Raw genomic sequence first — 22,192 nt, forward strand, 5'->3', positions numbered from 1 at the left:
AGCGGTGTTGGGGTGAGGAGGGGTGAATGGATGTAGATTCGCTTTTTCTCAGGAGTCTGTTACTGGGTTCATGGTTCCCATCAAGGCAGATGAGCAAGAAGTCGAGGTTCACGCAGGGTGTTAGGAGGTCTTCAAAGGATCCAAGGAGTTCCTTGCAAACTGCGGAGCGGTTTCAAATTTTTTGTTTTGTTTCTTTGCTTTTTAGGGCTGCACCCAAGGCATATGGAAGTTTCCAGGCTAGGGGTCCAATCGGAGCTACAACTGCTGGCCTATACCACAGCCACAGCAACGATGGATCCACACCACATCTGCAACCTACGCCATAGCTCATGGCAACTCGAGGTCAGGGATTGAACCCCAATCCTCATGGATCCTAGTCGGGTTTGTCCGCTGAGCCACGAAGGGAACTCTGCTGTTTTGGTTCTTTACTCACTAAAATCCTGGCACTGACTCTTCCTACTGCTCGGCAACACACCAGGACCCCAGGGAGGGCAGCTGGGAAGACAGTGAAGCTTCTGCTGTCTTCTCGTTTCACATTAAGGGGATGGAAGCTACCGATAGGTAAGTCTCATTCTTTTCTCAGTTTCAGAGGACAGTGTGCAAGCCCGCTCCTAAACCAGTTTTGACTGGATATAAACATGTACACATGGCTAATGATTATACTTTTATTTTCAACTTTTTGCAGATTACAGTTATCAAGTGCCATTAGCTGTCTTAATCAACCAGTAAATAGCATAATGATTCTTAACAGTATACACAAAAGCCCCTTTCACATTGTCCCATCTGGATTATTTGTCTAAATGCTTTACTTTCAGCCTCACTTTGTTCTTCCATCTGGATTAGCCTTTTTGTAGTTAAACTCTCCCATCTAAAGAGCATGGTGTCTGTATTTGCCTCTCGGTGACCTGTACTGTCAGGTGGTTCTCACTGGGCAGCTACCACCTTGCCCTTGCACTTCCCTCCCCAGGCAGTCCCTTAGTGCCTCCCAAAGGCCCCACACATGGTTCTGGTTTGTTTTATTATTTTCTTTTGTCTTTTTTTTGCCTTTTCTAGGGCCGCTCCTGCTGTATATGGAGGTTCCCAGGCTAGGGGTCCAATCGGAACTGTAGCCACCGGCCTACGCCAGAGCCACAGCAACTCGAGATCCAAGCCGTGTCTGCAACCTACATCACAGCTCACGGCAATACCGGATCCTTACCCCACTGAGCAAGGCCAGGGATCAGACCTGCAACCTCATGGTTCCTAGTCAGATTCGTTAACCACTGAGCCACGAGGGAAACTCCGGTTCTGGTTTGTTTAAACATTCACATTATCATTATTCAGAGTGAAGGAACAGAACTATTTGGCTTAGAACAAAACAGAGCTATCTTCAGTTCTCTGAAAGACTGCTGTAAAGAGAAAGATTTCAGTTCCACATGAGGAAAAACTGTGGGCAAGTTTAAAATGGAAATTTTATACAGAGATTTGATAACCATTTGTCATATTTGGTAGAAAACACATAAATACCAGCTAGCTTCTTCCATAGCCTTGAAATCTCTTCCAACCCTGAGTTTCCATGCCCTGGATGTAAGGGGACAAAAGTGTTAGGACATTTCACTCCCAATAATTAAGGAAGTGAATGACATTGAGATTCAAGTTGTTTGCAGTTCAGAATTAAGTCTAATACAGATACCTGGCCTCATTGGAGGAGAGAAGGCAAGCATTTCATTTGCCTACTAGCCTTGGCATCTCAGAATATAGAAACAACCATGTGCTAGTTGGGTGCTGTCAATGAGACAGTTCTATTAATTTCCATTAAAAATGATAGTTGTCATTTAAATTCCTAAATGCCCAAATAAGGATCCATACTTACAGCAGGATGTGATCATAATGCATTGAAATCATTTGCCCCTTGCTGAGATCATCAGGAATCTGGTTTGTAATGAAAGCAGTGAAGGGAGGAGCTGGCAGGGTACTGGTGGGGTGGTACAAGGGACATTGTTTATATTCACAAGGCCATGTGCTCCAGGCATAGCGAACAGCAACCAGGGTGTCCTGACAAGATGTGATATCCAGGGCCAAGGTCTGAGTGGAGAAAGTGTCCATGGGAGCTGGAAGCCACTTGCACTGCTGGTCACTGCAACATGAGACCTAAACAGAAGAGTCATAAACAGGAATGGTCAGGACAGAGGGATATACTGAGAGAAGGAGCTGCCCTTTGAGATGGACTCAAAGGAGAGAAGGGGCCACTCTCAGCTAAGGACACATTTCCTCCAATAACCAGAACAAACCTGAGTCCAGATTAGGTCTGGTCAGCACGGCCACAAATGGATAATAAAAGTTCACATGATAAGATAAATAGCTTTTGTGTAACTTGGTCCCCATGCTGTACAGCGGGCGGGGGGGCGGGAGGAATAGCTTAAATCAAAAACTAGAACACTGAGTTACAAGGGAGACAAGGCAGTGTTGTCATGTGAAGCATTTAGGGACAGCTCTCCAGAACATTCTTCCAGTGATCCTCCTGCCAAACAGCAAAGCAGGCAGAAATTTGAGTGAGTAGAGTTTCCATTGTGACTCAGGTAACAAACCCAACTAGTATCCATGAGGACACAGGTTCAATCTCTAGCCTCGCTTACTGGGTTAAGGATATGGCATTGCTGTGGCTGTGGTGTAGACTGGAAGCTACAGCTCCAATTCAACCCCTAGCCTGGAAACTTCTATATGCCATGGGTGTGGATCTAAAGAAAAAAGAAATTTGAGTGAAGCAAATCTGGAGAGCAAAGAAGGGGCCCAGAAGAACTATGGCTGAGAAACTGTCCTCAGGCCAGAAAGCAATCCACTGCAGGGAACACAGAATATCCAGCACACAAAGGTTAAATTCTGTCCTGGCCCCAGCTGTGATTCCAGGTTCTGGCGATGCAGTCCAGGTCCGGACTGCCAGCTGGGGTTCCAACTGACTACAGAGAACTCAGAATGCAGAGACTTCTCGGGAGCTAGAATTCACCTAAAATCTAGCATCTAAAGAAGCTAAGTAGAGCAAGTGCTGAGCACCCAAGCCAAGTGGACATGGTACTTAGGATTCCAGAGGAGGAACAGCCCTGGATAGAGTCCTGTGTAATTAGTCTTTTACATTCTTTCATCCTCTCCAGTGTCCTCTTTTCATACACAGATGCCCACAACCTAGTCTCCTAGGAATCCTAAACACTCATTTAAACGCTCCATCTAGGAGTTCGCATTGTGGCTCAGTGGTTAATGAATTCGACTAGGAACCATGAGGTTGTGGGTTCGATCCTTGGCCTTACTCAGTGGGTTAAGGACCCAGCGCTGCCATGAGCTGTGGTGTAGATGGCAGATGAGGCTCGGATCCAGCATTGCTGTGGCTCTGGTGTAGGCCGGTGGCTATGGCTCCGAGTAGACCCCTAGGCTGGGAATCTCTATATGCCACAGGAGCGGCCCTAGAAATCACAATTAAAAAATTAAAAAAAACACTCCATCTAGGAATGCCTCCATCCCCACCTTAGAAGACCTTAGAAAACTCCTAAATAAGCTCTTTAATACCCCAGTTCCACAATGGAATAATCGTCACCAGATATTAGAAGAAAGTATGAAGATTCATTACAGAAATTCACACTGTTATAAATCACCAAGCTTAAACCTCTTAAAGGTGACATTAAACTCAAAACAAAATCAGAATTTAGGATAGTGTGACCAAAAAAGACATCTATGGATGAGGGGATATTCTGGAGCAAAGATCCTCTCAAAAGGTAACCTACTAGTAAAGCTGCTGGCCCTTCCCTGAGGATAGACAGTTCTGGGAGGGAAAAGAGAGGAGTATCATTTTATTATGGACTCATTTCCTTTCCTTAACTGTCTATCAACATTGCCTCTGTGGGAATGAATTAACAGCTGCTTATCTGTCACTCTGAGATACATAAACGCAGCCCCCTACCAACCAAGACCTGCCTCCTAGTCACGTTATAATCAGAGACGGGCCTCGGTGTGGAGATCCTGACTCCCACGTAGTATGAACCCCTCTGACTAGTCTCACCTCAAATATCTTTTTGTCCTGCCTCTGCACCAGGATTTGCTGGGAATATGTGAGGTTAAGCAGCCCCCTGTCGGCCAAGAGTTCCATCTTCTGAGGCAGTGGTCCTTGGAAGGTCAACTTCTCCCCATACGCCACGGCGAGGGCCCCCAAGTGCAGCCTGTAGGCCACCGTCTGTTTATCTCGAGGGTGGGCACTACAGGACAAAGAACAAGTAGAGGACTTTGGGTTTGAGCTCAGCAATAATCAGATTAAAAAAAAAGAAAACATACAAAGCACCCTTTAAGGAGGATCAAGTTAACTGATCCTAGCCAGTGATAAACGGCTTGACAGACCAAAAGAAGTGATGAATGGTAACCACAGATGGGGCTCTGGGCCTTCCATGGGCCAGAAATCTTGAAACAACTGGGGATTTGGAAGGAAGGAATAAAGGGAGAGGAGGGAGGGCAAGCAGGCATTGGTACTAACCTGGGAGAGCTCTCAAGAAGCTACTGCAACCACTAAAAAAAGTCCTGTGGTTCATCTGAATCAGCTGTTCATTACCTGGTCCCCTCCAGGTTTTATTCATTCAAAAAACATTCATTCATTCATCAATAAATATTCATGCAACCTCCAAATATAATCCAAACGCTCTGTGTGGGGCTCCATTTCACACTGAAATCTCCTCGTATCCTACAGCTAGCAGGTGGCAGTCACCAGAGCTGTTCACAAATACTCCAGTGGTCCTCCTCTGAGTCCACAGCAGAATTGATTTCCTGCTCTTGCTGAAGACAAGCATGGCCATGGGACTTGCTTTGGCCACTGCAATGTTAGCAGAAGTGATTTCCATTGCCTCTGGTGGAAGCATTTAATTACCAGTATCAGACCCTGACGGTGGAAACACAGATCACCTTGGAGCTGCTGTTGCTCTGGATTTGTGAATGACAATGATAGGAAAGCCTCTCTGTTAACCTTTGGTCACGGAGTGTGAAGAAGAGATAAGGCTCTGCTGCACTGAGGCACTGAGATTCGAGGGAATTTTTGTTACTGCAGCACATGATTAATAGATCATGCTTTTAAGGTCCAATCCTTAGGTCACCTACTCTCTGCCCTCTCACAAGTGAACGCAGAGTGAAGGCCACAAAAAACATACATTATTGTTTAGGCAAAGTCAAAAAAGCACCAACCTGCCAAAAGGTGAATTCCTATCACAGAGATCCATAGCTACAGCCATGAAAGTGTTGGGCATCCTTAGGTTGGGAACGTAGCCAAAGTCTGCTGTTTGATGCCAACGAATGTGGGGAAGTCCCTCACTGGAGGTTGCACCAGACAGAAATGAAGATAACTAGAAAGTAGACATTGTTGTGTCAATTTTATTGCATAAGAACCCTACACTGGAGTCTTTCACAAGTAGACCCTGCTTCTGCTTCACCTGCTTTGCTCACTTGCTCATTCAACACATTATTTACTGAGCCTCCTATCCTTGTGGCTGAACCTCTCATCCCACAGGCCACAGTGTAACTCTGCCACCCCTCTCAGCAGGAAGTGAGTCTATTTCTCCTCCCACTGAACCTAGGCTGAACCTGTGATTTTCTCTGACGAACAGAATACTGCAGGGGTGATGCTGTGCAGCTTCTGAGTCTGCCCTTGCCTCTGACTTCATGAATCCTGAGATGGCCATGTAACAAAAGTGCAGCTACACTTCCTGGAGAAATGTGGAGAGAGCAGCCTTGGAAGTTGGAAGGTCATGAGGAGAGAGGCATTAATGTCCCAGCCATCCCAGCTGAATGTCCCAGCCATCCCAGCTGAGGGACAAGTTGTGTGAATCCTTCAGACTGCAGCCACATGATCAAGTCTGGTTGACATTACAGAGCCAAGATGGGCCATCCCAGCTGAGCCCTGCCCATAAAATCCTAAGCAAACATAATGGCTGACGTTGTAAGCCCCAAAGCTCTGAGGTAGTTTGTTACAAAGCGATAGGTAACTGATACATCTGTGCAGAATACATGGCCAAACACTGCAGGGAAGCAGAGAGGAATTTGCCCTGGAACAGGTGGCAAATTGCAACAAAGACCCCAATTCTTCACACCTTCCACTAGCCACACCCTGTCGCCACATGGCTTTGTGGTTTCTCCCACTAAGAGAAAGAGTGTATTTTCCCACTACTTGATTTTTACTAAAAATCTCTTATGCAAATTTGCATTAACATATGACACGATAAAAGGTGCTGAAGCTTCACAATGAAATTTCATGAAAACTAGAAAAAGGGAATAAAAAGATCCAGTGAGTAATCCTACCACATCCCATACAACACCAAAAAGAAAACTCAAAGTGGAGCCATGTTCAATAAAGTACAATGATGAGGATCACTGCAACAAGGCCACTAGAAAGTGTTGAGCGTGAGTAATGGCCTGAAGCCCTCAGGGAAAAGTGCTAGTAGCAGTCACTCAAGCCAAGGAAGTTGTCTCAAAATGGCAGTTTGCTGAGTATTCCTGCCACAATTTTCCATTCTAGTTCATGGTTGCACGACTACAAACTGGCCACAAGGGGGCACCAGCACACTCCACACCCCAGTGAAATTCCTGTGTTTTTCCTAAACTGAGATAAAGCAGGGCACTTGTCCCACAGTGATTAGTAGAAATACTGCTGCTAATGAAGTCATATAACAGCCAAAGAATACAAAAGTGGCCACATTCAGAGGGCTTTACAATAGCTCTGTAGTTTGCAGTGTATAAAAAACACACTCCTGGAGTTCCTGTCATGGCTCAGCAGAAACAAATCTGACTAGCATCCCTGACGACGCAGGCTCGATCCCTGGCCTCGCTCAGTGGGTTAAGGATCAGGCATTTCCATGAGCTGTGGTGTAGGTCGGAGACATGGCTTGGATCTGGCGTTGCTGTGGCTGTGGCCTAGACCAGCGGCTATAGCTCCAATTTGACCCCTAGTCTGGGAACCTCCATATGCCATGGGTGTGGCCCTAAAAAGACAAAAAAATAATAAAATAAAATAAAAAGCACACTCTTAGGGACTCCAGCCCTGGCCCCTGCTCCTCTCTCTCCCTCTCCACCAGATACATGTGTCTAGTCCTGCTCTCTCCACGTAGTTCTGAGTTCTGCCTCTGTAACTGTGCTCCAGTTATTGCCACCATCATTTCACACTCAGCACTTTTATCAAGCCACTTCAATTTTCCCTATAGACCAACTGTCCCTCCGGATTTTTCTGGCTTCTCGCATTAATAATAAAAAACACTGACATGATCTAGCATGTGCCAGGCTTTATATAGATTAACTCAATGAATACTTAACATAACAAAGAAGTTCAGTATCTTGTAACAATAAAGATGGGTCAGAGCTGGGATCTGACCAAGCAGACTAGCCCCAGACCATCCTCTGAACCATTACACTGTCATATTTGATAGTTCCCTTTGAAGGTATACATTTATACTCCCAGTTTTCCACAAACCAGCATGATGATGATAAAGTTAACACCCAAGGTGCAGGGGCTTCTACTAAACCATGAGGCACAAGTGCAAGACCACTCTCTCTGCTTTATGTTCTATTTCCAGCACCTCACACAGTTCATAGCATATAATAAGCATGCAACACATATTTCTGGTCTGAATTGGTTGAAGTCACATTCAAATCAGCATGTACACAGGCTGAGAGACAAAAAAAGTACCTCAGAGGACCAAATGCAGTTGCCACCAACAGTAACACAGAACTGGTGACAGGAGTTGCTATTTTGAAAATAATGAGCAGAATAATTTTGTTCAAAGTCAAAACAAATGCAAGAAAGAAGAAAGAAAATAACTGTAAAGTAATTATAAGTGGAAACAAGGTCTATAAAAATCTTTATCCAAAAAAGGTATGTGAAATAGGACGAGGTAGAGGAGATGGGAGGATGGTGAGAGGAAAGCCTGTGTGGGGCCTGCAGAGGCAGACGCCTGGACGTAGGTGTGTCCAGCCCAAATATTAAAGTCTATTCCATGTCTATGCTATGAGTTGGGCCTTGTTTTTCTAGCACCTTACTTATTCAATTCCTGTGTTCCAGAAAAGTCAGAACCACCACCCTGCTAGAAGATCTAGGTCTTAGAGGGGTCATAGGAACAGGTGAAGCAGAGCAACTATGAACTTGGTTAAATATGTTTATTCCTTTTAGACAATGCTGAGAGCAGAATCCCCCTGACTAGGTACCACTGACTGAAAGTATGGTTTCCCTTGATGACAGATATATTTATTTGGGGGCGGGGGGGGGCTTTTTTTTAGGGCCACACCCATAGCATATGGAAGTTCCCGGGCTAGGGGTTGAATTGGAGCCCACAGCTGCCGGCCTACACCACAGCTCACAGCAACACCGGATCCTTAACTCACTGAGCGAGTCCAGGGATCGAACCTGAATCCTCATGGACACCAGTCAGATTTGATTACGCTTCACCACAATGGGAACTCCTTGATATATTTTTTTCATTTGTGTGCTAGACCACATTTAATGAGTGCCAATCAACTGGGTACTAGGGATGGAAATGTGATTCAGGAAAAGTGGTCATGTGCATGCCAGCCAAAAGGGGATGTAGAAGGGAGCAGCCACACCTATGGGGACAGAGTCTGGATAGCCCAAGAAGGCTTCCTAGCTGATATGCAGGCTGAGATCTACGGGAGGAGTGACAGTTACCTAGGGGAGTTCAATGGGCACAATGGATTAAGAATCCAACTGCAGCAGCTCAGGTCGCTGTGGAGGCAGTGGGTTAAGGATCTGGCGTCGCAACTGAGGCTCAGATTCAATCCCTGGCCCAGGAATTTCCATATGCCATGGGGTGCAGCCATTAAAAAAAAAAAAAAAAAAAAAGTTACTCAGGAAAGCATGGCAGAGAGAGGTTGTTCAGGCAAGGAGCACGTACAGTGGGCTGGCGGTGAATGTGCATCACTCTAAGAGGTGGAAGGGCTAACACCAAGTTCAGGAGGGTGTGCAGAAGTGGACACACACTCAGTTGCTAAGAGTATAAATTTATACTAATTGGCAAATTGCCACAGAGAAATTTGGGGACATGCTCAAAGCCTTAAAAAGTATCCAATTTAACCTATTAATTTCATTTCTAGGAGCTTATCTTAGGGAAATAATTAAGCACGTATGCAGTGATTTAGCTACAAGGAAAATAAATACACCACTGCTTATAGAAGCAAAATGTTTAAAGAAATCTGTGGAGACCTAGTTAACTAATTTATAATACAGCCACATCTCAGAATCCAATAATTATAAATTGTGCTGAAAATATCTACTGGCATGGAAATAAATTCACAATATGACACATGTTCATACTAAGAGAAAAAGCAAGATATGGTACAGTATTATGGTATGGATCCTATTTCAAAAACATGAGCGGAAAAGGTGTGCTTATTTCTGGATTGTGGAATTGTGGATGTTTTTAGCTTATTTTTTGCCTTTCTTTTAGATATTTCTTTAATGAACGTGTACTGTTTTTTAGTAAGAAAAAATATTAGTTACTTATTAGCTTTTCAAAGATTGAATTGTCCCATCAGTGAATTGAGATGAATTTAATTCCTACATTCAGTTCTTGACCAGCAGACAGGCTATGAGGGCAAGAAAAGGAATAGAAAGAGACCTCACCAGCACATGAACCCTCTCCCCTGGGCACATACCTGGACAAATCCAAACGGGAAGAAGCGTTCTGTCTGCCCCTGGGAGCCACGGTGGAAGGTTTGGCGCCAGTCTTCGATCAGCGCAGGGAAAGTACAATTGTACAGGTCCCTGTTAAAATTTATATTGGATTCCCCTAAAAACAGTCCATACTGTGAGACTGGGATAGATACAAAGATGGCCACACATCCCCCCCTCCATCCATGCCCTTAGATCATGGGCCTTCTTGGGGTCTCTCTGGACAGGCCTTTTGCTTGCTCAGGCTGATGGGGCATCAGTGAATGTAACGTAAGTAGAGGCTTGGAAAGCAATTCAGCTCTGGGGTTTGTTCTCTCCTGATAGACTTGGAGCCCTGAAGCTTCTATGTAAATGATAAATAAGTCTGAACCAGCTTTCTGAAGGATGAGAGGCCCCAGCAGACAGACAGCCTGGGTCAAAAGACATGAGGGAGAGGCCATTTTAGGTCATTCAGCCACCAGACAACCTGCCAGGTGCCCAAAGACATATAAATGATTCTAGCAGAAATTATCTAAAGCAGCCCAGACAGAAAAACTTGCCCTGCTAACCTAGAAAACAGTGAGCTAAATAATTGTTACTGTTTGAAGTCACTAAGTTCTAGGTTGGTTGGTTATACAGCAAAAGCTAACTGCTAAGAATGAGAAAAGCAAACTGAACACTCACCCTGGTACCATATCACCCCTTTCAGAGTCATGTTATGTAGTGGATGGACCATGGCATTCCAGAGAACAGAGTTTTCACTGGGACCGGTTCCAAAATCAGATGGTATGAACCTGAAATCAGTAAGGTGCACAAGTGTCAGGAGAGAGCTGGTGACTGATCACATGATGACCCCTAAGCTGGCATCTACCCAGCTTCACTTGGGGCAAACTCCTGATGAAAGCCGCAGAGTTTAAATCAACCACTCTGTCCCCATGAGGAAATGTGAATAGTCTCTGAATTTTACTCCAGGCTCTTCCCGAGGTAAGTATATCTGTCAGCTTTCTCTTAAGTTCGGAGTGGGGTCACCTCCATTTCCAGATAAAGTGATTAAAAAGAGAAGGGTATTTTATAATGAGTCTATCACACAGGCAATAAATTTATTTAACTAATATTTAGATTGTTGTAAGCTCTTTGCTTTTATAAGCAATGCTGTAATTACCTTCCTTGAAGCTAAATCATTACATACAGGCTTACTTATTTCCTTTAGAGAAATTCTCAGAGATGAAATTGCCAGGTCAAAAGGCACACGTTTTTGGGTTTTTTTTAGACTCTGAACATGTCCCTAAACTGTCTCTATGAAATACTTTATGAATTTACACTTGTAGAGGCTGTGTATAATTTCCTGGCAGGCTTTTCCCCAGAATGGTGGATGCTTTTTTATCCTTACCTAGGGACCCCACAGGCTTTCAGTGACCTTTCAGATGACCAGGCTTCAATAGGCGTCCCGGCCCAGGAGGAGGCGATCAGCCCGACGGGATACTGCAGAGTGTCGTACAGGTAACGCCCAAAGAGCCAGCACACTGCTGACATGTACTTAAAATCTCCATGGCCCAAGTTTTCTGTTCAGAGAAACAGTTAAAGAAAAACAGGGAAAAAGCAGATGGATACAGACTGTGGCTCCTAAGTGGGTCGAGGTGAGAAGAATGGGTGTGGGTTAGGCCTTGCATTCCTTTCTAAGACATTCCAAGACTAGGATAAGACTGAGAGGCAGCTGTCTCGACAGCAGAAAAACTAAAGCTCTCTGCCAGGCATGCAGGCTTTGCCCCTGCTTCCCCACCACATGCAGGTCCCTGAGAATCTAGGACTATTAAGACTCCTCTTCCACAGGTGAGAAGCGGAAAGGCCTTGGGCCCCTACTCCTCTCACCCAGCATGCATCCCACTTAGCTCTGAAAAAGGGAACAAGCAAGCATGGAGCATGTGGAGAAGAAAGGTATTTCTGGGAGTTCCTCTTGTGGCTCAGCAGGAACAAACCTGACTAGTATTCATGAGGATGTGGGTTCAATCCCTGGCCCCACTCAGCAGGTTAAGGATGTGGCATTGCCCTGACCTGTGGTATAGGTTGCAGACTCAGCTCAGATCTGGCATTGCTGTGACGGTGGTGGAGGCCGGCAGCTGCAACTCTGATTCAACCCCCAGCCTGGGAACTTCCTTATGCCATGTGTGTGGCCCTGAAAAGAAAGAGAAAAGGAAAGGAAAGGAAATCTTTTTCTGGAGAGTTTCATACCCAATTTTATAGCTGTGGTAATGAAAACAAGAACAATCAATGGGGAGTTTGGCCAAAAGGGAGCAACAGAAACCAAAATCAGTATTTAAATGTTCAGCATCACCTAGCTGGTTCATCCATACAGCCCAGAAACCAAAAAGGGCCAGAATGGGCAATTTCCATATCAGAAGAAAGCTGATGAACAGGGGGACATGCACACATACAACTGATAGAATCAATCCAATTCAGTAGCTGTTAAAGAACCGTTACGTATAAATCACTGGCAAGGCACGTGGACAATCCAATCTCAGTACAGTTCTGGCCCTCAAACCTATGATAGTGTAACAATGGGAACTGAAATCAATGGATTGAGCACCTACCAGGTGCCAGTCACTTCTAGATGACTGGGATACAGTATTTAAAGACATATGGAGAGACATGGAACCTCTCCTCAGAGGTCTTATATTTCTACAGAATAAGACAAATACCTAGCTGAGTAAAGTACATGGCAAAATATGGTTTAGCGCGTTAAGAGGTACAAACAAGTGTGAAGAGGTTTCAACAGCTGAAGAAAGAATATGAAATGAAAGGCAGATTGTAAAAAGCCCAGTAAAGATGGATCTTCCCTGCGCTTCCATAATATCAGGTGCTTAGTGCCTCCCTCACCCACTAAACCACTAGGACTTCATCTCATTCGCTTCCATACTCCCCATGTCTGGAACCCAAGAGAGAGTCAGTGAATGTTTGTTGGCTGGTGTTGGGTGGCTGTGGGTAGCTGGAGTAAAGGTGGGTTCACTGATGGGTAAGTAGAACGAAAAGGTATTTAAGAGCTAAGGAGAGGAACTCCCATTGTGACTCAGCAGGTTAAGGACCTGACACGGTCTCCATGAGGATGTAGGTTCGATCCCTGGCCTTGCTCAGTGGGCTAAGGATCCAGCATTGCCACAAGCAGCAGCATAGGTCACAGATGGTCACAGATCACACTTGGATTCGGTGTTGCTTTGGTGTAGGCCACAGCTGCAGCTCTGATTTGACCCCTAGCCCAGAAACTTCCACAAGCCCCAAGCGCAGCCATAAAAAAGGGGGGGTTGGGGAGAGAAGTGACAAGGCCTTGAAAGATGGGCAGGAATTCAACAAACAGGGCTTGCATTCTAGGCAGAAGAAACAGTAGGCACAAAGGCATGCAGAACTGGAAAAAATGTTATAAGTATTTGACTAGAGCATAGATTACAAAAGGAGATTAGTATAACCTGAAAGGGAGGCTGGAGTCACATCTTGGACTAAAGAAAATGGAAAGCCACTGGAAAATGCTTGAGCATGAGGATGTGTGCTGGGCAAAACAGCCTGCAACGACGTCCATGTTCTGAGGCCTAGAACCTATGGATGAACCTTACGTGGCTAAAGGCTCATTGTAGATGTTACAGGGGTAAGGACTTTAAGAGGAGGTGGTTGTCCTGGATTTTCCAGACAGGTCCAATCTAATTACAAGAGTCTTTAAAGTCAGAGACCATTCCCAGCTTGTTCCAAGCTACAATCAGAAACATGATGACAGCAGAAGAGGCAGGAGAGACCTGGAACGTGAAAGGGGCCTGACCTACTATGCTCATCCCCAGACACGTGTGCTGCCTCACCTCTTTCAGGTATTACGGAAATGCTGGGATTTCCATGGCCACTCTAAACCAGAAACCATCACCCCAACCTAGACCCGAGAGCCAAACTGCCCCCCTTTCCTAATGGTATTTTATATACTTATTTTTGTCTCGATACGCATGGCTATCTAAACTATCCCTTGAAACTCAAAAATTTAAGAAGTTTTTTCTCTCAGGTTCAGAGAATAAAGGGAGCCAGTAGCAAGGTATATCCTGAGTGTTGGATGGCAGTAAGAGAGTGTCTGCCATGGCAAAGCAGGTTAAGGATCCCACTGTGGTTCGATCCCTGGGCTGACACAGTTAAGGATCCAGTGTCACTGCAGCTGTGGCGTAGGTTACCGCTATGGCTTGAATTCAGTCCCTAGCCCAGGAACTTCCATACGCTGCAGGTACAGCAGGGAAAACAAACAAACAAAAAAGGGTTCACAGACCAAAGGAGTCATAAACACATGGACCCAAATCTATTCAGTTCCTGAGTTCTTGTAGGGAGAGCTCAGATGGTGCAGCACTGAATAGTACCAGACACGGTATATAAATCACTAATTTTACTCCTCATTTTCTGTACCCACGACCTCCACCCCCGCAGGGGACTGTCAGCTCCAAGAGACCAGGCGCTCTTGTCTACTCTTTATTCACTGCTATACCCCCAGCAGTTAGAATAGGGCCTGGTGCATAGTAGGCACTCAAATATTTGTTGAATGAATTACAACTTGAAAATGTAGGTGCAACGGAGGTTACCAAGGTAACACTCATACAGGTGAAAGAGGAAAGGGACTAGAAAGGGCACGAGGGGCCACAGCTGGAGGAACAGGTTGAAGAGGAAAGAAATGAGCAGGGAGAGGACAGAGCAAGAGAAGAGGGCAAAGGAAGTACCACAGGGCTGAGAGGAAGGTGCAGTCTCTAAAAGCAGTGGTCAGCAGTGTCAGTGCTACAGGGCGTCCAGAGTGCAGCCCTGGAAGGACAGCAGTAACCTTGGGGGAACAAGGTGCTGAGATGGACCAGAAGCCAGGTTACAAAGTGTTAAAGAGCGAACATGTGGGAAAGCAGTGAAAAGAATGAAAAGATGTTCTTAAAAGGCCTAAACAGAGTTCTACTATAGAGATGCACGTTCGGTCCTACCCTGCGCAATGACCTAAAGATTCTGCATTGGCACACCTGTGGCATGGGTCACAGCTGGGGCTTGGATTCGATCCCTGGCTGGGGAACTTCAATATGCCTCCAATGTGGCCAAAAATAAATCAATTAATTAATAGGTTTAACAAAGCAAAGGAGAGAAGGGTGTGTGTTGTCCTTAGCTTTTGGTCTTGTTAGAATAAAAGAAAAGATAAGCTCTGAATGAAGGGACTGTGTCTGTCCTGTTTATGCTGTATCCTTAGGGTCTAGAACAGAGCCTGACGCAGGGTAGGCCTGAAATTGAGCAGACTGGACAGTGGGTAAAAGAACAGAGCCTGAGGAGTTCCTGCTGTGGCACAATGGCATCTCTGCAGCACAAGGACGTGGGTTCGATCCCCGGCCAGCACAGTGGGTTAAGGATCTGGCATTGCTGCAGCTGTAAAGTAGATTACACCTGTGGCTCAGATCTGATCCCTGGCTGGAGAGCTCCATCTGCTGGGCAGGGCAACCACAAAAGAAGAAGAAAAAAAAGCAGAGCCTGAGGGACAAGAAGAGGCCCTGGAGGAGTTAAGAGCCCACATCAGAGGCAGCCCTGAAAGAAAACAGCTGGTTGTATTCAGCCACAGAAACCAAGCAAGAAGAGGGAAAGAGAGCACCGGTGCTGAAGAAACGCTGGTGGAGCTCGTGCTGAGTGGCCTCCATTGGGCCAGCGAAGTTAGAGGAAGGATCATCTGCTCAGAGAAGGGGGAAGGCTCACTATGGAGTTTCCAGAAAAAAACGTAGGAAATGGGTCCCATCAGGAATAGGGGTGGGGGAGGGCCGATGAATAAAAGGATGGGTGAACCATGACAGAGAGATCAGAATCAATTCAGGATCAGATTCCATGCAGGCTACCAGCCCCTCACAGAGAGGTGGCAATCACTCACCTGAGGTAGGCTTAGACCATCGCAGGTCAACCCCAGCAAGGTCCTCCAGCTCTTGCAGGGCCTGATTGAGGGACACGGCGAGGATGCGCACAGACTGATAGGCGGCAGTGTCAGACAACTCGCTTGTGGCATTAAATATCTGGAAAAAAATAGGAATGTCATTTCTTATCTCAACCTAGTGGACGGCCAATGGTCCTACTGCCTCCTAGAAAATACTACTAATGCTCTTAGCTCCTTCTGAGTCTTCAGGACACCAAAACCAAAGGAACAGCCAAAACCAATGATGGGCTGCTCCAGATGACCTTGATCCACCTTGACCAACAGAGACATTGATAAACCACATCCCCCAACAAAGAAATCTGAGATGTCAAGGACAAGTCTGTACTAGATGAGAGGAGCTGTGGACTGGTTTAGGCTGAAGAAGGCCAATATCTTGAAACTAAAATACTTCTATTCAGAAAAAGAACCTGCTAACATAAAACCATGGCATTAAGTTATTTCAAAAATGGAGCCAAAAAGGCTGTGGGGAGGTAGGTTTATATAATCCATTCCCCACAAGAAGAGTGTATTCAAAAGGAACGCATCTGAGAAATGTTCGCTGAACAACTAAAACATACTGAAATCAGTCTCAAAATGCCTGTCTTCTCATCTCAGTCCTGGCAAATTACCAAAGAAAAGCACACGAGGCCTGGCCATGTAATAGGTGGTATTTCAGGTAACTGCTGAGAACGTCCCAAAAAGCCAGACAAGGAGGGTCCATCCACAGACACATCACTTTCTCCCAAACCACTTTATGAAACCTCATCTGTCGCCAAGAGCATGACAGGAATGGCCTAGGGTTCCTCTTACATGGATGCCTATGCTACACCAATGGGTTCCTTTGTTAGTCCTATTAAGCATCAACATCTATGAGCTTACACATAAGCGCACTTTCCTTCAATCCTGATTTTTCAGTAGTTACGTTTCTTTTGGTTTTTTTTTTTTTTTAATGTATCATGAATAGATTGTTTTTCTTTTTTATTAGTGTTGTTTTTTCTAGTCTTCTCTCCATCCCTCTGGACAGTCTGGTCTTCCCAAAACAAAGGGCTAATAGGAGGCTCAGGAAGCCCAGTTATCCCTAGCCTCAGGGAACAAGAGCTCCAGCTGAGACAAGACTGCTACAGCAGAGGCACAGGAGGCCCGGACGCTTTCCATTGGCCGCTGGCCACAGAGCGTGCAGCTGGCTTGCTTCTCCTCCCACCCACCACAGAGAATACAGCTGGCCCTGCAGCCCACGGTGTGGGGGAACCTTGGAGCAGCCAGAGTGCCCCCCACAGAGCATTTCATTGAAATGAGCTGCCCCTTGAATCGCCTTCTGACTTGCCACTGAGTCTGCTGTGGCCAAGAAGATGGCCAGATGCAAAAAAAGTGGCTCTTTTGGCCACAGTGGGAGCTGCAGCCTGAAATGCTCCCTGGGTGACAGCAGCTCTTAGGCCATCAGGGTTACTGGTCCTTCACATGCGGCCTCAGGAAAATTCCACAGGAAATCCAGACCTGCTTGGTTCAGGCTCTTGCCTGGCAAGTTTCATGTAAAATAAACATTAAAGAGTAAGAACAGGATAATGTACTCACAGTGTATTTTGGCAGGGAAATTATTTTTCAGCAGCAAGTACCTGTAAAAAGTGGCCTCTTGAAATTCAGTTCTGCACCAAGCACTAAGGATCATATGTTGCTTCCATGGAAACAGTGGATAAAACTGCTTTCATTCTCTCCACCCACACCAGCTTCCGCACCGACTGGGAACTCCTCCTCACACTGAGCCGCCAGCTTGGGGAGGCAGCGCGGCCAACATGCTCCTGTCTTTTAGACCCACTGCTAACACTCTAGACTATTGCAAGTCCAACAGAATTGGGGGGTGGGGGTGGTTGGCATCCTCCTCTATTGTTACCAGCATACAGGACTGCATCCAAGGCATTGGCTGGAAAACCTCCATTTTCAAACTCACATTTGTGCATTATTTCAAGCCGAAACCCAAAAGCCACAGAAAGTGTTAGCAGAGATGGGGGATGGGAGAAAGTCTGCTGTACCTGGTGACAATTACTTCTGAAATCAGTATCCTTTCCCAGAATCGCCACGCCTTTTTGACGGATTCATTTCCTCAGGGATATTGGCAGCAAACTTAGGAATAAAGAGATTTCAGGAAGATTTTCATTTAAATGACACTTGGTTTCCCTGCTGATGAAAGGGGAAGCCTTACTCCATCTGCTGAGATCAAATTTCATCTCATCAAACACCTCAGTGTAATTATTTTTCTACCAAGTATTGAAATGAGGATGTAAATGAATACCAAGGTATTTGAAGTCATTAAGGCTGCAGCGACTGGGAGAGCCTCTGCTGCCTCCCTGGGGACCTGTGGTTCACCATCAAAGCAGCTGCTCACTGGTGTTCATTTTGTAACCTTTATACCACATTCTTGAATTAATGAAGAAACGTCAAGAATCTATTTCCTTGGAGAATCTTAGCATGGGGTCTTTGTGGGGGAGCAGTGTGTGTGTGTGCGCACGCACTGAAGGACACAGGGAAACTTAAAAGACTGTGAATCTGTATGTTACTTTACCTTCTCTTACAGTAAAATACAGCAAATTTAAAGTTGAGAGAATAACTATAAATAAGCCCCTGGGAATCTTTCATTATAATGTGGTACCAGCAGCCTTTCCGGATGTTAACTCCCCTATTTGTAAAGTAGGAGAGTGGGGGCTGCTGAGATACTGACAAAGGGGTTTCCTATCTAACACTGGTCATCATCTTCTGAGCCTAACTAGAAATATCCAAGTCTTCAGACATACCCTGACTTAGGAGGAGACAGACAAACATTTAGACTTTCCTCCATTTATAAACATCTCACTCAGTGTTATAAATAACCCTTGATTTTAAAATTCCACTTTACCCGAATGACAAAATGGGCATACAATCTGCCATTTCCTTCATCTGGCTGGTTATAGTGGAAACATTATCTCTCAGAAAAATCACCTGGAGGGAGGAAAAGAGACACAGAAACACAGTGTGTGCATGTGTGTGTGTGCGCGCGCGCGTGCGCGCACACGGGGGGGGGGGGACGTCCTCAAGGGAAAAGGAGCAAAAGGAATAAAAGAATTATGTGATGCATCCTTTTGATCAAAAAATAAAGTTCTACAGAGTGTTAAGAGACTAGAAAACATGGCTTTTGGTCCTGTCAGCACCTAAAATGCTGTCTTGCAGACTAAGTGCATGATTTTAAACAAAAAAAATAAAAAATTAACACTTGGCTGTTTCAAATAGAATCTTTTTTTTCTTTTCCCTGTATCTCTGAGCTTATCGCCTTGGTTTAATATAGAAGATGCTTAACAGCAAATTCTAGGCAGAAAGAATGTGTTCACTCTTAATCAAAATCTGATTTAGGAGAGTTCCTGTGGTGGCTCAGTAGAAACGAACCCAACTAGTATCCATGAGGACACAGGTTTGATCCCTGGCCTCAATCAGTGGGTTAAGGATCCAGCATTGCCATAAGCTGTGATGTAGGTCACAGACTCAGCTCGGATCTCAGGTTGCTATGGCTGTGGCATAGGCCAGCAGCTGTTAGCACCAATTTGACCCCTAGCCTAGAAACCTCCATATGCTGCAGGTGCAGCCCTAAAAAGCCAGAAACAGGAGTTCCGGTCGTGGCTCAGTGGTTAACGAATCCGACTAAGAACCATGAGGTTGTGGGTTCAATCCCTAGCTTTGCTCAGTGGGTTAAGGCATTGCCGTGAGCTGTGGTGTAGGTCGCAGATGCGGCCTGGATCCCAAGTTGCTGTGGCTCTGGTGTAGGCCGGCGGCTATAGCTTCGATTCGACCCCTAGCCTGGGAATCTCCATATGCCGCGAGAGCAGCCCTAGAAAAGGCAAAAAGATAAAAAAAATAAAATAAAAAATAAAAAGCCAAAAACAAACAAACAAAAAGCTGATTTAGATGGACAGAAAACGAGATGCGATACCCTGGCACAGACTGCTCTTGAAAACCAAACTGCATAGCTACAAACAGATCTGGTCCAGGCTTTTCTGTGTGAACAGGGTACTGCAATTAAAGCATTAAGGAAGGGAGTTCTCATCATGGTTCATCAGTTAATGAACCTGACTATAGCATCCATGAAGATGTGGGTTTGATTCCTGGCCTTGCTCGGTAGGTTAATGATCTGGCATTGTCGTGAGCTGTGGTTAAAGTCTCAGATGCGGCTCGGATCCTGCATTGCTGTGGCTGTGGCGTAGGCCAGCAGCTACAGCTCCAATTGGACCCCTAGCCAGGGAACTTCCATATGCCTCGGCTTCGGCCCTAAAAGACCAAAAAAAAAAAGGCCTTAAGGAAAATATTGTTTTCCTTAACAGCAATCCCACTTCTATATAAAACCATGCTTTTCATCATGATATAAAACTTCAATTTTGCTTCTACTCACTTATGTTAAAGTCAAGTTTAATAAACGTTTCAACACAAAAGGTTTCCATATATTTAAGTAGGGCAGAAATCAAGACTAAGTAAAATATTGGTTAGGAAGATATAAATGCAAACATTTAAATTAGAAAACCAAAAACAAAATGAAGCAGGTATGTCCGGATTAGAATCTTTTTAGTAGCACTATCTAGTAATTGGTTAAAAAAAGAAACTAGAAGGAAGAGAAGCTACAGTAACAAAATGCAAGTCATAGAGTATGTGCAAGGTCTTGATTTTATCAATTTTTTTAAAAAGATGAATTGAGATCATGGTCTAGTTGTAGAGTCTTTTTTTTTTTTTTTTGTCTTTTTCTTTTTTTCAGCTACAACTACGGCATGTGGAAGTTCCTGGGCTAGGAGTCAAATCAGAGCTGCAGAAACACCTGATCTGAGCATCATCTGCAATATACATGGTACCTTGCAGCAACGCTGGATCCTTAACCCACCTGGTACAAGGCCAGGAATCAAATCTGCATCCTCACAGAGACAACACTGGGTCCTTAACCTGTTGATCCACAATGGAAACTCCTAGTTGTAGAAATTTTTAAATCCCAAATGTGAATACTTCTCAAAGGTGGAGAAGTAGATAGTGAAAAAAAAATAAAAATCAACTTGAGAAGGAATTGAGTTTTAGAGGAAGACCTAGGGAAGACAATAATCTCTTCAAGTTCTTAACCTATTAAAGGAAACAAATGAAAGTACACATCAGTGTACACAGAACATAGTTGTTCTGATAAATAATGCAAATTAAATCATTTATTCCTAAGATTCTCCCTTACATGATATGCCTCTTTATCACAACATTAGTCTTTGATAGATATTTCAGATATTAGTTAAGTGGATATAAATTTCTTGTTTTTATAACTTCCTCTCAAAAATTATAGTTATCTCCTGCCAATTACAGAAAAATCAGAAACTACATGCAAGCAAAGAAAATCAATTTCAATTTCAAATTGTGCCAAAGAATTTCACTCACACTAATTTCGCTGAAGCTCTAATACCAAGTAAAAAATATTGACTAATTGTGCAGCAATATTTTAAGCTGATATACTTTAAATATGTCTATGAACTTGCTATTGTCCAGCCCTGATCCTAATATTTAATGAAACAGCAATGGTCTCCCTTACTTTTATTTTTAAATCAGACAGCTTCCACTAAACAAAGCAATGGCAATTCCGAGGTCCAAAGCAATAACCCTATCACACGCTATCCACAATCTACTCTTTTTATTCTAGACTTTTTGGTGTGTTCACAAAAAAAGTAGAGGAAGTTCATGTGTGGCTCAATGCATTAAGGATCCAGCTTTGCTGCAAATGTGGTGCCCAGGCCAGGGATCTGTGGCGGGGGAGGGATCTGCAACATCGGTTCAATCCCTGGCCTGGGAACTTCCACATGCCATAGATGTGGCCAAAAAAAAAAAAAGAAGAAGAAAGTACAGTTGTTCCCTAAAAGAAATCTGAGTGCTAAAGACATAGAGCACCAATGCTTTTATTCAACCACTGCTGTCTTGATAGAAAGAATACAATTGGGAGCTTAGGCCCTTGGTAAAGTTTTCCAATGTCCTTTTTATCCAACTTTACTTAAGAGACTTCACTCAGAGTCTATCGGAGGGGCTCTGATGGCAATGGAGACAGGAACACTTCAAGATCAGCAGCAATCCCTTGTTCTGACCCACTGGCTTCTCCAGGTACTGTCTATGCCCCATCCCTACCTGGGATCCCAGGTAGTGCTCTCCGTCCCAACATTCTATCAGGATAAAGAGAGCCCAGTGAAGCCTCTCTATAGTTATAATAAGGGGGGGAAAGGTTAGGTCTCAAAATTTAAGAAAAGTTAATCTTCAAAGGCCATGATTGAAAGAAAAAAAATTGATGTTAACAAAAGAAATCCTGGGCTATGAAAAAGTTGAGCAAAAAGAGTCATCACTGGCCTATTGTTTCTCCTTTATTTGACATATGAATATATATATCAATTTGACATACAACACCTAATTGAAGTATCAAGATGTCTGAAGCTTACCCTGAGATGGTTCAACAACAATAGCAATGACAAATAGATAAACTAAATGTGGCAAAATACTAACAACTGTCAATCTAGATGATGAACACATAGGTGTTTTAAGTCTCAACTTTTGTGTGTTTCATTTTTTTTACAATAAAAAGT

At 44.5% G+C, this 22,192-nt stretch overlaps 1 protein-coding gene across 6 annotated transcripts in view; it reads right to left on the reverse strand.

The window, feature by feature from the left end:
* Positions 1-651: 651 nt before the first annotated feature.
* The window catches only part of SIAE (sialic acid acetylesterase), a 39,595-nt gene continuing 18,054 nt past the window's right edge, over positions 652-22,192 (reverse strand). For 3 of the 6 annotated variants that reach the window (XM_013979529.3, XM_013979526.3, XM_021063058.2), the window contains 7 exons: positions 15,552-15,690; positions 11,046-11,217; positions 10,340-10,449; positions 9,661-9,794; positions 5,191-5,348; positions 4,028-4,220; positions 652-2,130 (listed from right to left, as the gene is read on the reverse strand). In XM_013979529.3, the coding sequence (XP_013834983.2) occupies positions 1,849-2,130; positions 4,028-4,220; positions 5,191-5,348; positions 9,661-9,794; positions 10,340-10,449; positions 11,046-11,217; positions 15,552-15,690 (1,188 nt within the window). In that variant the 3' untranslated portion in view covers positions 652-1,848. Of the gene's footprint in view, positions 2,131-4,027; positions 4,221-5,190; positions 5,349-9,660; positions 9,795-10,339; positions 10,450-11,045; positions 11,218-15,551; positions 15,691-17,162; positions 17,248-17,617; positions 17,855-18,477; positions 18,561-22,192 lie in introns of those variants that run through there. The other 3 variants (XM_084976510.1, XM_084976509.1, XM_084976508.1) reach the window with 3 other exon arrangements.

Source organism: Sus scrofa, chromosome 9, assembly GCF_054392235.1.
Source record: "Sus scrofa isolate SSC_HxYL_T2T_F1_AM1 chromosome 9, Sscrofa_HxYL_maternal_Yorkshire_Landrace_v2.0, whole genome shotgun sequence".
NCBI lineage: Eukaryota > Metazoa > Chordata > Mammalia > Artiodactyla > Suidae > Sus > Sus scrofa.